The sequence below is a fragment of the Typopeltis vanoorti genome, chromosome 23 (genome assembly GCF_054136105.1).
Source record: "Typopeltis vanoorti isolate ZY-2024b chromosome 23, IOZ_Tvanoo_1.0, whole genome shotgun sequence".
Taxonomy (NCBI): Eukaryota; Metazoa; Arthropoda; class Arachnida; order Uropygi; family Thelyphonidae; genus Typopeltis; species Typopeltis vanoorti.
Window position 1 is genome coordinate 27,856,572 of NC_143571.1, and position 15,488 is coordinate 27,872,059.

General features: G+C 33.9%; 1 protein-coding gene across 2 annotated transcripts in view; it reads left to right on the forward strand.

The window, feature by feature from the left end:
- betaCOP (coatomer subunit beta) overlaps nucleotides 1-15,488 on the forward strand; it is a 304,925-nt gene that overhangs the window by 31,087 nt on the left and 258,350 nt on the right. For both annotated transcript variants that reach the window (XM_090413127.1, XM_090413129.1), the window contains exon 4: nucleotides 8,638-8,807. In XM_090413127.1, the coding sequence (XP_090269253.1) occupies nucleotides 8,638-8,807 (170 nt within the window). The remainder of the gene's footprint in view (nucleotides 1-8,637; nucleotides 8,808-15,488) is intronic.

Genomic DNA, 15,488 nt, shown 5'->3' on the forward strand with positions numbered 1-15,488 from the left:
TTCCATGATCAAGAGGTAGATCAGGTGAGAGTTAAATGGATGAATAGTATGACCAGGGCCGGATTAAGACCCATAGAGGCCCTAAGCACTTAAAAGATTTTGGTGCCCCATATATATGTAATTCAAAATATAAACAATAATAAACCATAAAATAAATTTTTATTTTTCAAAATGAAACAAAACTTATAGTAAGATGGAAAATAATGTTTATTTTTGTATACTTCAACTTTATTTAGATTTGAAAAGTTTTCTCTTACTTTTTTTTAACTGAAAAGTCTTTGATCCGATCCTCAAAATTAATCGTACATAACACATTTGTTTCTATACTTAGTAGAGATAAGGCATTCAACCTGCCTTGTTGCATAGTTCTGAATGGGATTTTTAATATACTTCAACTGAGAAAATGAACACTCAGCTGAGCAATTTGTGACCATTAACGTTAAAAATATACGAAAAGCAATGTCTACATTTGGAAAGGCACACTCAATATTGTCTTCTACGATTATTTTATAAAGTTCAGCATGACTGAATCTTGTTTTTACATTTTTTTGTTGCACTGAACTTATGGCGCACATATGAGTGAAACTGCTGAAGCTCGGCTGAGAAATTAGTGTTCAAGTCCTCTGGGTAAGCATCAGTCAGCTTTTGACAACACTGAGAATACCTTTCAATTTCAGTAGATGAAGTCACTGAAGTAGCATTATGTGGCACATCACTTAGAAAGAAAATCTCTGATATTTCTTTGTATATCTCTCCTCTTCTTCTCATCTCAGTTTCAAGTTTGTCAACAATTGTGTAAAAGGTGGTGATACGAAATTTATCTCTGGCATTCAGATATACTTCTGGAGCATCTCCGTCATTGGGTACCGTCTTTCTGATATGTTTGCGAGTTTGAGTTGCCTTGTAATCAACATCTGGTAACACTTCCTTTGTGGCTGCTTCATATCTTTCAAATTCATTTCGTGAAGTGCACAATTGGTCAGCTAATGATCCATACAGATCTGCAAATGTTTTTAAGTTGACATCCTCATTCTGTAGAACTTGGCTTACTCTATGAAAATTTTGCAAAATCTCATCCCAAAAATTCAACATAAAAACGAATTCTAGCTCTTGCATCTTATTTGAAATATTATCTGCTTCTCTTCTAGTGTCTCCCTTTTGTGACTGGTCTTCGGCTATACAGTCTAACGCTTTTTCCTTAAAATTTGAAGGAAAGATTTCAAAATTGCTGCTGTTGCCATAGCATGTGCCTCCCATCTGGTATCAGAGAGGGATTTTAAGACATTTTCATTTCCAATACAACCTTTAAGAATTGTTCACCAGCTGGTTGAGGCTGAAAAAAAGGTATAAAGCAACCGCACTGTAGAGAAGAAATCAACCGCCTCTTGACAGCAGTCAACAGTACTTCAGCCTACCGAATTTAGTGAATGAGCTGCACAGGGCACACATATATAGCAAACTTGTTTGTTTCTAAAATTTTTTGCTGCATCCCCTTATAATGCCCAGACATGTTAGCAACGTTGTCATAAGACTGACCCCTACATTTTGAAAAGTTTAGCTGACAAACTTTACGTAAGTACTGCAACATTTGCCATTTCCTCATTGGTATGGCTTTTCATTTTCAGAAAGGTTTAAAAGCATTCAATAGGCTGTCCATCTTTTAAGTACCTAAGTACAACATTTAACTGGTCGATATGTGACAGATCTGGTGTTGAATCAACTGACAAACTAAAATAACTAGATTTTACTTCATCAACAATAAGCACGTGGACCTTTTGGGCCATCAGTTGAATGAGTTCCTCACAGGTGGCTTTGGACAGATAAGAAGGATTTCCTTTGTCACAATTTCCATATTTCACAATGTGACCTGCTAAAAATGGATCAAACTGACTTATGAGCTCAAGCAGTCCTAAAAAAGTTCCCATTTTGCAATGATCCAGATCTTTCTTCTGTTCCTCGAAAAGCCAAGCCACGTTCAGCTGACGTACGAATAACAGCTATGACATGCCTCAGGACATGTTCCCAGTAATCACACTCTTCCTGAATTTGTTTTCCAACTGTTGTCCCAACCCTACACCTTGTCTGTGAGTTAAGTATGTTAGCATAGTCTCAGTGAGTAGTGCTTTTTTCATGTTGATCAATTACAATAATATTTTGCCAGTCACTAAACCCTTCTCTTGTAACAAAATGTGAGAAATTTTTAGGAACAAACAGTTTACAAACAAAACAGTAAACTGATCCCGTTGATGATGAATACAATAACCACTCTCTCTTGTATTCCTCACCATTGGCTTCTGTCCCGACAAAAAGTTTCTGAAAACAGTATCTTACTGGTTTGCCACTACTGAAATGTTGGTAAGACTTGTCAAATGGCCCATTGTGGTGTTGACAGTCACTGGGTCCACAAGCAGTCCAATAAGCCATGTCATCAGCAGAGAAATCAAGCCACAACCCTGGATCTTTTGCTATATTTATTCATCTTTTGCAGACTGAATCATTTCACCACCATCACCATGGCCCACTAAACTTTCATTTTCAGCAATTATTTCAACCTCAGAATGTTTTGTAAAGCAACTTGCATCAACATTTGCAGTAGAGATATCAAGAGAATTTACAGACAAAGTGAGGTCAGTAGTGAGACATGTGCTAGATGAACCTGCTTGTGACACTTGATGATTCCAACATCATCATATTTTGATTTTGAAGTGATCAAAGTGGTATTTGTGTCCACTTTTGATGACGGAGATTGGCTCTGATCAGGAATTGGTATATAATGTTGTGGAACTTGTGTGAAGAAATCAGTCAGCTTTGCAGTCTTGGAATCTAATTCCAAAGTCTCCTCTTGTTTCTTTTTTGATAGTTTTTACGCTTTTGTGCACCGCTTAACTGAACACGTTTCATTTGGTTCTTGGGATCTGTTAAATACAGAAATAAAAAGATTATTTTGTTGAATATTAGGTGGCAATCAACACAGTTACACATATCACAAGCAAAATCATACAAACAATTTAATTTTTGGCTTACAGCTGAATCTTGTGCTTTAATTAACTCTTATTTTACCTGAGTCGCACTTCTGCAACAGTTAGGTCTTTTACCAGAGGCGCGTTCTGAGATAACCACGTGATTTGTTTTATATTTGCTTCTGGAGCCTTTTATAAGACATAATTTATTAAAACAAGACCTAAAACAGAAAATAAAAAATAAAATGGTTATGTTAATTATAAAAAAATTACCTCATTTGATGCAATGGTAGTGCCAGAAAGCGCCGTGAGCAATAATACGGTGTAAACGAACCGTCATGCACGTGGTTAGAGTTTTATTAGGCCTTCTGCACGTCATTATTTATTGCAACAAAGTAGGTAATAGTAAGAAAAGATAAAAACAATGAAAAACTAATTAAAAGTTAATTTAAATTAAATTCATCATCTAATTAAAGTAGAAATTCTGTGGTGCCCCCTTTCCATGATGCCTTAAGCATGTGCTTATTTTGCTTAATGGTTAATCCAGCCCTGGTAGTATCATTAAGTAGGGGTTACATAAAAAGATGATTAGCAGCTCATGAACTGTATTGTAAGCATGAAGTGTGGCCAACATCATAAGGAATGCACAATCAAATTAAGAGAGAAAATTATCTGAGCATGCTAAAAGAAATCCAAAGCAAAAAAATTCCTTTAATAAAAAGAATGATTATAGTAGAATAACCTCAATGAACACAGATCATAGAATGAGAGAATCAGAAGAAAGAGTTAAATTACCCAGTGACCTTTTTGATTGTTTATCACCATTGTGGAATATAATGCAATAACTGTGGTAGGGATCAATGAGAGAAAGGTAAATGAAATAGAAGTACTTATGAAATAGTAGTACTTTATTTGAGTTTTGTTAATGTCACTTTTTTTAACTCTATGTTCAAACTTTAGTTGATTATCTAAATATAATCTTTAGATAATTTTATCAATTTCCTGATATGTTATCTCAAGGGATGTTCAGGCTACTGTGATGCTACATGATTAAATTTAATATCAATCTCCTATAGTCAGATCAGTTCATTCAGAAGTGCCTTAGAGAACAATGTTGTATATATGATTTTGTTCTCTAAGGCATTTCTGACTGAATCAATCCACCTAAATCCTGATCTAACTCTAGGTCTCTTTCCCTACTATCTTGACATCAAATACCTGTTTTGCTAACCCTTTCCTCTTCTATTTTAAGTGACCATACCACCTTAGATTATCTCTGCTTACATATTCGTGAATGCTAACAATGTCAAGTTCTTTTCTAATGTCTTTGTTTTTAAAATGATTTGTCACTTCTATTTGTTCACTCTTTTAATTTTTTTCAGAACTCTTATAATCTGTGGTCTCTAGTCTTTGATCAAGTGCTTTTCTAACCCAACTCTCAGATAACTTGAAACTGATTTAAATTCTGTCTGTATACTATTAGTTTAGTGTGTTGGCTAATTTTTCTCTTATTCCATATACATTTTATTCTCTTGTCTTTTTTAATTTAATTTGCCAACTTCACTAAAAACTGTGCTGAAATAGCTGAAATATTTTACTTGTTCTATCCTTTCTTTCTTTCATGCTTACATGGTGATCAGAATACATTTTGAAAAATTATGGAGACAACTACCGTGTTATAGAGTAAAACTTCAGTTTAATATAAACCAAAATCAACACTCGCGTTTCGACCTTCATATCAAGGTCATCCTCTAGAGCATACACAATATATACAGAGAAACAAGCTGCACTACAATCTACATGGTTTGTTAAAGTTACTAACCAACCGTTACTACAGGTTATTGGTGAAAAAAAAAAAAACAACTTTTACTACATCAAAGATAGTCTTATTATTATCATCTATTAGTTACAAAATTAAGAGTTGGGCTGGAGAGCAACAAGTTTATATTTAAAAAATAAAAATAAAAATGTGATTATACATATAAATTTCAACCAATTGGTATGGAATAGTTTCCTAAAGTATCCTGGATACGTGGGCTGAATATGTGACATCCAAATTCTTGGAATATGTATGCCACCATTATTGTTAAGATTAGGGTGGTTAATCAGAATTTCACAGGCTTCTTTAAATTTTCTTTCATACCAGGTTTTTGTATGATGTAAAGAACAGGTACGTTTCCAATCAATTTGGTGTTGGGTGTTGAGAGCATGATCTGAGAGGCCTGCTTCACCAAAATTGTTATATTTAATGTGTCTTTTGTGTTCTTTTTTACGTATAGGGATTGTAGTCCAGTTTCACCAATATAAGGTAAGTTATAGGTGCAGTAGATGCAATAAACCCCGGGATGTGCCAATGGGAGGAGAGGATCCTTAGAGGAGTTGAATATGTTTTTTTAATTTTATAGGTGGTTTAAAAGTGGCATTGAGATTATAATGGTGTAGGATTCTATTGATTTTTTTCTGATAACCCTTTAATGTATGGGATGGCTATGGTTTTACTGTAATCTATATTCTTTTTTGATGAATTTCATCATATATATATATGATGATGATGATGATGGAGATTTTTGCTCAAATACATCATATATATATATATATATATATATATATATGAGTATCATATATATATATATATGAGTATCATATATATATATATATATGAGTTGGGCTGGAGAGCAACAAGTTTATCATATATATATATATATATATGATAAACTTGTTGCTTTCCAGCCCAACTCTTAGTTTTGTAACCTAATAGGTAATAATAATAAGACTCTAGCTTTGATGTAGTAAAGGTTTTTCTTTTTTTTTTTTTTTTTCACCAGAGGTCAGGCCAATAATTGTAGTAACGGTTGGTCAGTAACTTTAGCAAACCATGTCGATTGTAGTGTAGCTTGTTTCTCTGTATATATATTGTGTATGCTCCAGAGGATGACCTTGATGTGAAGGTCGAAACGTCGAGTGTTGATTTTGGTTTATATTAAACTAAAGTTTTACTCTATAACATGGTAGTTGTCTCCGTAATTTTTCAAAATGTACTTGTTCTGTAGGTTATCCATTGAGATATTCCAGAATTTTTCTATGTTCTTGCCTATTGTCATACTTTTGGTCTTTTTATTGTTGATTTGCTAAATTTCTTACAGCTGTTACAGTTTAGTTGGAGAAGACCAAAGTCTTGCACTGAACATATTTAGGGGAACGTCATCTGCATAAAGCAAAGAGCTAAGTTTGATATCTGATTCTAACATCAGATTTAATGCCACTTTCTTTCATAATGTGATCTATGTAATTGACAATTAAGAGTGAAGATAATGGAGAATCTGACCCCCTGATTTTACATCAAACCATCTTCTTGCATTCTCTTCGATTTTAACTGCTGACTGCCAACTTAAATATAGATTATGTATTGCTCTGTATAATGTTCCATTCACTATATATAATTGAGATGTTTCAAAGCTTTTCTCTGGGCACCTTGTTGTAAGCCTTTTCCATATATATGAAACTTAAGTAGAGATCCTTGTCAAGTATGTGTCATAAATTGAAAGTCAGATCCCGACAAACTATATTTGGACTGAATCTAGCTTGTTCTTATTGCAGTTTCTTTGCAATAATTTTTCTCAGCCTCTTTTCACGTATGTTTGTATAAATCTTACCTCCAACACTTATTAGAGAAGTTCTTCTGTAATTCTCACATTCAGCTTTATTCTCTTTTTTATAGATGGAAACCATGAGAGGTAGACTCCAATCATCTAGAATTCACCCTTCTGTGAAAAACTTGTATATCTTCACATTTGAGCATTTCTGGTTGAATGTCATCTACTCCAGCTACCTTTCTACATTTCAAGTGCTTGATGGCTTTTTCTATCCAAGTATTGTGTACTCCTATTTGCATTTATCTCAAATTTTCTACTACTGTTATGTCACGGCTTGTTTTATTCAACAGTCTTTCAAAGTAATTACTCCAGACATCTAGGATATCCTTATCTTCAGTTTTTGTCACCTTTATCTTTGATTCCTTCTACAGTACTCTTTCTTCCATTTCTAAGCTTTTTTTTTTTTTTTTTTTTCAATACCTTCCATGATACGACTTATTTGCTAGGAACATTGTTTGCTTTTTTCTGTTCCATGGCTGCTTCTTTAACCTGTTGTTTCCAGCATGGTGTTCTATCCTTGCAGACAATTTCACCTTATTCCTCCTTGGCTGAATCACTGTTTGCTTCAGAGTTTGCTACTGAAACTCTAAGGTTTTGTTCTTATTTTCAAACTGTTTCATTTTTTCCTTGTTAGTGCAATCTACAGCTTACCTGTAAAAGCTGCTGAACTTTAATTCTTTTTAAAACTTTCTTACATACTGTTCTTTTCAATGTGATATTCATTTTTATTCTTCTTTATCTAAGCGATTGTCACCATTTCAAATTCTCTGTATGTTATTATCATGAAATAGCATGAAGATGTTGTCATGAGCAATAAAGTAGTCAATGTCGATAACAATATCTTCTTATATTTGTTATTTTCTTGTCTACTCTCCACAGCTTTTCTTATTCTTGTGTTTTCTCTCCACTTGATCCTGTTCACAGCTTTATGTTGGAATATGGTGTTAGTAATGACTAGTCTGTCTTGAGAAGTCCAGCAGATACTACCATTAGTATTAGCCTTTTACTTTCACAAACTATTCCCAAAATGTTTCTTTGTGGTTGGTGGAAGTCATCTCTTACTCTGCTGTTTAGATCTCCAAAAGGACCAGTTCTTCCATTTTTTTTGTCATCTTTCTATTCTGACTCAAAAAATTCCTCCACATCCTCTTTAGGAGAACCTTCTGAGGGATCATAGACACAGATAAGGTATATTGTCCATTTCCTTGATTGCTATTGCTCAAATATAATACCCTATACTTGTTATTTCGTAAGATGTCACCTGTTTTTTTTCTTCATCTCAGTTACACCAATTATGTCATCATGTTATCTTTAATTAGGTTTATTCCACTTCTAGATGGAGTTAGTTCCAGTAGTTGACTTTTCACCATTCGTCCTGGATCTCTGATGAAAACAACATGGGCCTAGTTTAACCAGGTGATTCCCTAGCTTGCATGAAATCTCATCTTGTATTGTCATAGTATGGGTATTTGTAGTTTAAGCCAACAATTTGGGGGCTAAGTCCCAAATTGCCAGGCCATCCTCCTTCATTCAGTATGAATGGGGATGGCCACATTGTAGATAAAAGCCCCAGTCAGTTTTCTGTATTCCTTGTGATGTGGAGGTCTTCTTCCTTAGCTTTGATTTTTAAGTGACTCCTGGATAATTTTATCCATTCTTAAATATTAATGCCAAATCAGATTTTTTAAGCCCTTTCTTTAGGCTCATATTTATTGATCTGCCAACAGATTGTCTCGCACGCCACCACTTGTGACAGTCCAGCAGATACTACCATTGTCTTTAGTTTCACCATGGCTGTTCCATTGCATATTATTTTAAAGAATAGTATTTTTTCTATAGATTTTATAAGTATAGCTGCATAATTAACTTTTTTTGCTTTTATTTTCTTCATTTTCTGATGTATTTTTATGCATTTACTGTCCATTAGTCATTTCTGTTTCTTATTCAATATCCAAAATAAAAATACTCTGTTTGCATTTTGTATTAGACTTCCAGTATTTATTAATTTATTTTTTTTATACTAGGACCTTCAACACCCAAATGAATTTATTCGTGGATCTACTTTAAGATTTTTGTGCAAGCTGAAAGAACCAGAACTTCTAGAACCATTGATGCCAGCGATACGTGCCTGTTTAGAACATCGTCATTCATATGTCAGAAGGAATGCTGTGCTGGCTATTTTTACTATTTATAAGTAAGTAATAAATACTGTAAAATGCTGAGATTTTTATTTTCCACTACATTAACATATCTCAAGATGATGAAATTATATCAAATATTTATGAAGAGATGTTTGGCCAAAATCGCCAAGGGATGGTACACCAGCCTGGTTGGCCAAGTGGTTAGCATATCTGCTCTCCAACCAACAGGCTGCAGTTTCAAATCTCTCCTTGAGCATGGATATTTGTGAATGTCTTCACATTTGAGATGGATTTCAGGGCCTAGTGTAAGACTACACTTATTGGAGACGTGAAGTGGCTCAAAAAAGTTCCATGTTTGGTCTCTAGAGCAGTGTTTTTAGACTTGGTAAAAATAAATAAATAAAAAATACGTCAAAATCAATAAAAACAAAAAAAATCTGTCGCCAACCGTGGTGCGAATGTACTTTAGGTTTATTAGAAGCCTTCCTTGAGTGTGATCCACATAAAAAAAAAAAAAAAAAAAAAGTTTGGATTAGGTGGATGAAGACCAAAGAAATCTGTATGAAAGAGTATTGTAGAATGTTGTCTACTTACAAGCTATTATTTCTCCAGCTGAAGCTAGCATTTTCTATATACTTCAGTATACATTTTCTGTAATACCACATTTCATCATCAAATTCCTGCCATGTACCCTCAAGGGCTGTACAGGATATGATAGTACTACATGAAAAAAAACCTCCAAATCAGTCTGTTACTGTCAAGACTCCAACATTATCAGATCTTATATTTCTATCATCTAAGGCACTTTGTACCATATCAATCCACCTATATCTTGGTCTTCCTCTGGGTCGTTTTCCTGCTAACTTTGCAGAGAAGACTTGTTTTGCTAATCTTTCCTCGCCCATTCTATTATTTCGAGTTGAAGTGACCATACCACCTGAGATTAGCTCTACTAATGCATTCCTGGATGCTGAAAATGTCAAGTTCTTTCCCAATATCCTCGTTTTTAATATGATATTGCCATTGATGGCATCTGTTCACGACTCTCATATCTGTGGTCTCTAGTCTTTGGTCAAGTGTTTTACTTCTGACCCAGCTTTCAGATCCTGCTTAGTTAGTCACTTCTTGGGTTGTCCAAAGCATTTCTAAAAAATTTTCTAAAGTATTTCATTATTTCACTCCCCTGATTTTCTTCTACTATTCTGATTTTGTGATGTTTGGAGGTAGTCTAATTTATCTGAAATTTTTAATTATAGTAGAGACAGTACATGTGTGGGTTAGGAAACAGGCCTTTTTTTGTATTAATTCAGACTGTTCCATTCCCATGGTGCATCCTGTTAGCAGGTATTTACTGAGTACTGAACAAATGAGGATGGGCTGGCAATTTGGGACTTAGCCAATCAATTGTACTCTCTAATGGTTTAAACTACAAATGCATATGATGATACAACATGATAAAATTCATGCTGACTGGAGTGTCTCCTGGTTAAACAAGACTTGCTGTTTTCATCAGGGAACAAGGACGAACAGTGAAAAGTCAGCTACTCATTTCCATTAATACTCGAGAATGGAGTATTAATGGAAATGAACATAATTGGCATTACTGAAACAAAAAAGACAAATAGGTGAGATCTTACTAAATGATAAGTATAAGATGTTACATTCAGACAAGAATGATCAAGAAAAGGACAGAGTAGCAGTAGCATTCAACACTTTATTTGGAAGGCAGTTTTAATATGATTCTACCATTGATACTATCCAGAACTCTGAGATCTATAAATTAAAATTGGATTTCAACACTATTTTTGTATATCGCTAGTTCAGTGCTTTGGCTGATTTTTCTCTCTCTCCATATAAATTTATTAATCTGGTTTGGTTCCCCACCATGCCATTTTTACTTGTTCTGTTAGTGTTTCCCTGTTTAATTTGCCATCTTCACTAAAAATTGTTACTGAATAGCTGGAATATCCAACGTATCAAACCTTATAAATTGACAACACTAGACATTGGATCCAGCAGGATAATACCATATCACTGCATAGCTGTAATTACAGTTTGGAATGCTTATTCAAAGAACGTATTGAAGCTTTATTATGTTGGTTCCAACAGAAATTGTAATGGTTACCTTTGTATTCCAAATTTTAAAGAAGTCATCCTCAAGTGTATTAAAAATTGTGATGTGATATATATCACAATTTTGTTTTATTTTGGGATAGCTACTATATAATGCCTGTTTGAAATTATTCCATTGTAATGCATTTATTTTACTCTTCTTTTTATATTCAAATTTGTATTTTTGTACTTCAGTTCAAACTCTTTTTTTCTTCAGTTCAAACAAAGTTTCTTAATGTGATTGAATTAGTGTTTCATTGTTGTAAATATGCATTGCTTAAATATGGAAATAGTACAAGTATCTTTATACAATCAAACCATCTGGCAGGGTTCATTATGAACTAGCAAACAGAGAATCTGATCGAGTGTATTAGATTAAAAAAAAAAAATTATTCTATTTTCAGATCTTGAAAATAGGACTTGTAGTAAAAAAGGATAGCGTAACTGTTATCTTGCATTTTGCTCTAAAAGTTCACATTAGAGTTTCTAGGTCGCACCTAATAATGATTATTTTTCATAAACTTTTAGTTTTGCATCCAGCAAATATTGACTTTAAAACTTATCAGATTCTTCTGATACATTTACTTAGACAAAACTACAATCCCAGAGGTATAGTAGAAAGGTATTTTACTTGGCTACAAAGTAGATTATAATAGACAAATTATATTTTTGTTTTAACCCTTTACGCAAGATATGGCAAACAAGATTTCTCAGTATCCCAAATATGCACAGTATTTTCTTTTTTTGGAAGGGTCACTAGCCAGCCTGGTTACAACCCTTATTCGGATCATGTCATTTGTAGCTAGGCTCAGGAAGTAATTGTGGTTAATATTAATCATCATCGAATTCTTGACATGTATCCTCAAGGGTGTACAGGATATTATGATAGTACTACATGAAAAATTACATCATTACTAACTTCCTATCTACAATTTTCCTCCAAATCATTCTATTACCTGTACTCCAACATAATCAGATCTTATATTTCTGTCTACTAAGGCATTTTTTACTGTATCAATCCACCTATATCTTGGTCTTCCTCTGGGTCGTTTTCCTGCCAACCTTGCAGAGAACACTTGTTTTGCTAATCTTTCCTCTCCTGTTCTTTAAGTGACCATACCCACCTGAGATTAGCACTGCTAACACGTTCCTGGATGCTAACAATGTCAAATTCTTTCCTATTATTCTTGTTTTTTTATATGATATTGCCATTGATGCCATCTGTTCACACCCTTAATCTTTCTCAGGACTCTCATATATGTGGCCTCTAGTCTTTGGTCAAGTGTTTTATTTCTAACCTAGCTCTCAGATCCATAAGTTAAAATTGGTTTGAACTCTGTCTTGTATATAGCTAATTTAGTATTTTGACTAATTTCTCTGTTATTCCATATAAATTTCTTCAGTTGACTTCTTACCATACCAGCTTTGATTCTGTTGCTATTTTCCATATTTAATTTACTGTCTTCACTAAAAATTGTGCCTAAGTAGCTGAAATGCTTTACTTGGTCTATAGGTTCTCCATTCACGATGCATTTGATATTTTCAATGTTTCTGCCTATTTTCATCGTCTTTATCTTGCTATTCATACCAGTGCTGGATTTTCATATCAAATTTATTACAGCAGTTATTCAGTTTAGTCAGGAAATCTTGCAGACTTGTAGTGGATTTATTTAGAAGTATAACATCATCTGCATAAAGTAAAGAGCCAAGATTAATATCTCAAATTTTGATATCCCAGTTTAATACAACTTTCCTTCATAATGTGATCCATATAGATGATGAATAGCAGGTGATAATGTACATCCTTGTCTGACACCAGATTTAACATCAAACCATCTTCCTGTATTAACTTCAATTCAAACTGCTGACTTACAACTCAAATAAAGATTAAGAATTGCTTGATATAATGCCTGATTGACACCATACAACTGTAGTGTTTTGAATAGTTTCTATCTTGGTACCTTGTCATATGCCTTTTGCAGGTCTACAAAACTCAAATACAGATCTTTGTTATATTCCCACAATTTCTCAACTATTCGTCGTGAAGTGAAGATCTGATCCCGACAGCCTCTATTTGACTTGAATCCAGATTGTTCTTCACCAAGCTTCCCTTCCACAATCCTTCTCAACTGTTTCTCAAGTATACTTGCATAAATCTTATCAGGAACACTCAGCATGAAAATACCTCTGTAATTCTCACATTGTTTTATTTCCCCTTTTTGTAGATGTATACTATGAGAGTTCTACTCCAATCATCTGGAATTCGTTCCTCTCTCTAGGCCTTAAGTCTTTTATGCTTGTATTGGTCATATTCATCATAGTCTGCATCTTGTTTGATCAGTTGATCAGTAGAGTTCTTTTCAAATACATGGATGCATTTGAAAAGAACTCTACTGATAGTGTGAAGAAAAGGAGAGATATATGGGATATTTGTGATTCTGTTAATTTCTGATGAACCATGGGGCATCTAGTATCATATGTAAGCATTTGTTTTGTATTTGTTGTAGTCTTCGTATGTTTAATTTGGAGGATGGCTCCAAGTTGGCAAGGCATAAGCAATTATAGGTTCTACCACCATCATAAAGTAATAGTTTATTTCTTGTATTTAGTTTGCTGCATTGGTTAATCATGGGGTAAATTTGAGCAATAGCTTGGAACACTTTTGTACAGATGAGTTTGGTGTGACTATTGAATCGTAGTCCTTGATCTAATTGTATCCCAAGATATTTAGTTTCTGTTTGCAATGAGATTTTAGTATTCAACAGTTGAATATCTCATTTGGGGGAGGCTAGCCTTCTGGTGAAGAGTGTGGCTGTGCTTTTTTGAGGGTTTACTTGAAGTCTCCAATCAGAGAACCATTTTTCAAATGTGGATATGCTGTCTTAGAGTCTTTTGGTTACCAGGCAAGGAGAGAGAGAGAGATCTTGTTAATATTGCATTATTAACAAGAGGATTATTAACATTGAGGAGCCACAATTACTTCCTAAAATTTTGTGTTGGGTAGAACTTGTGCCACTAATCTTGACCTGCATTTTTCTGTTGCTGGGGTATGATTTAATTAGATGTATCATATTTATTGATATATTTGCTTTGATAAGTTTATACAGAAGACCTTGGTGCCAGATTTTATCAAAAGCCTTTGCAGTGTCCAGGAATACAGTACCAATGTGTTGCTTCCAGTTATATCCTGTAGTAATATATTTGACAAGTCTGTGGATTTGTTGAACTGTATTATGGTTTTGTCGGAAACCAAATTGTTCATTTGGAATGATGTTTAATTTATCTGTGGTTTCTTGTAATCTAGATAGGATGATTTTTACTGCAATTTTCTTTAAATTGGATAGTAAACTTGATGGGTTATTAGTTCAGAGGAAGCTGTGGGTCTTTTCCTGGCTTATGTATCGGAATCATGTTGGCAGTTTTCCTTGTCAGAGGAAAATACTGCAATCTTAGTATTGTATTTATAATGTTGACAAGGTTCATTATAACTTTGCATGGGAGCATTTGATGGATTTTGTTTGTAACCCATCCAGTCCTGGTGCTTCTTTGTTGAGATGTTTGATAATGTTATTTCTGCTGGAGATTAGTAGGGGGTAATCAGTTATAAATTGATTTCAGGTTGTCTTAAGGTGTGTCTGTTGTATTGATTAACTTTATAAATGAAGTTATTTATATTTTCATATGCAGGACTACGCTGCTTTTCCAGATTGCTGAAAAGAACTTCGGCTTTCTCTGCATCTGCATATACAATACAATGTTTGGCCTACATAGAGGGGAGAGATTTTTGTTTGTTATGAAGGGTTTAAAAAATTTTCATATTAAGTGGTCTTCAGGACTAAGAGGTATGAACTTATTTTACTATTTTTGATTTCTGTAGTTTCTGAGAGCATCTCTAACTTGATTGTTCATTTTGTTAAGGATTTTTCAGTCATGTGGAGCATGTTTCTTGTGATATCTTTCCCAGGCTCTGTTCTTTTCTCTGATTACATTCATAATGTCATCCGGAAGACAATTGGGCTTATAAGGAATTTGTCTTGGTGACTGATGTTAATGTTTTGCTAATTTGATTTGTGAAATTGGCTAATGCTTCATCTGTTTCATCCTTTTTTTTTTTTTGTATGGTAGGCACTGGACCAGTGTGTTCGGGGATTACTTTGGATAATTTTTCCCCAAGCTTTATAAAGGAATGAGATAGGAAGAATTGCTCTTGATAAGCAATTTGAATAAGATAACGTTGTGATCTGATGATAGCTTATAATCATTTGTAGCCAATACTGATATCTGATGTTTCGTAGGGCAGCAATATCCATAACATTCAGACTGCCAAAAGCACCATAAGTAGGTTCAGTGGGACCAGCTACTGCAATATAATTGAACCTCAATATACAGTTGACCCTTGAATGTGGGTTTGAACTGCGCAGTTCCACTTATATGTGGTTTTTTATGAATAAATATATTGGAAAATGTTTTGGAGATTTGCGATAATTTGAAAAAACTGAGACGAACCGCATAACTTACAAATATTGAAAAAAATTAAGCAAAAGTTAGATGAATGCATAAAATATATGTAGATACTAGTCTCATTTTTCATTTACAACCCATGAAGTATATACAGATCTATT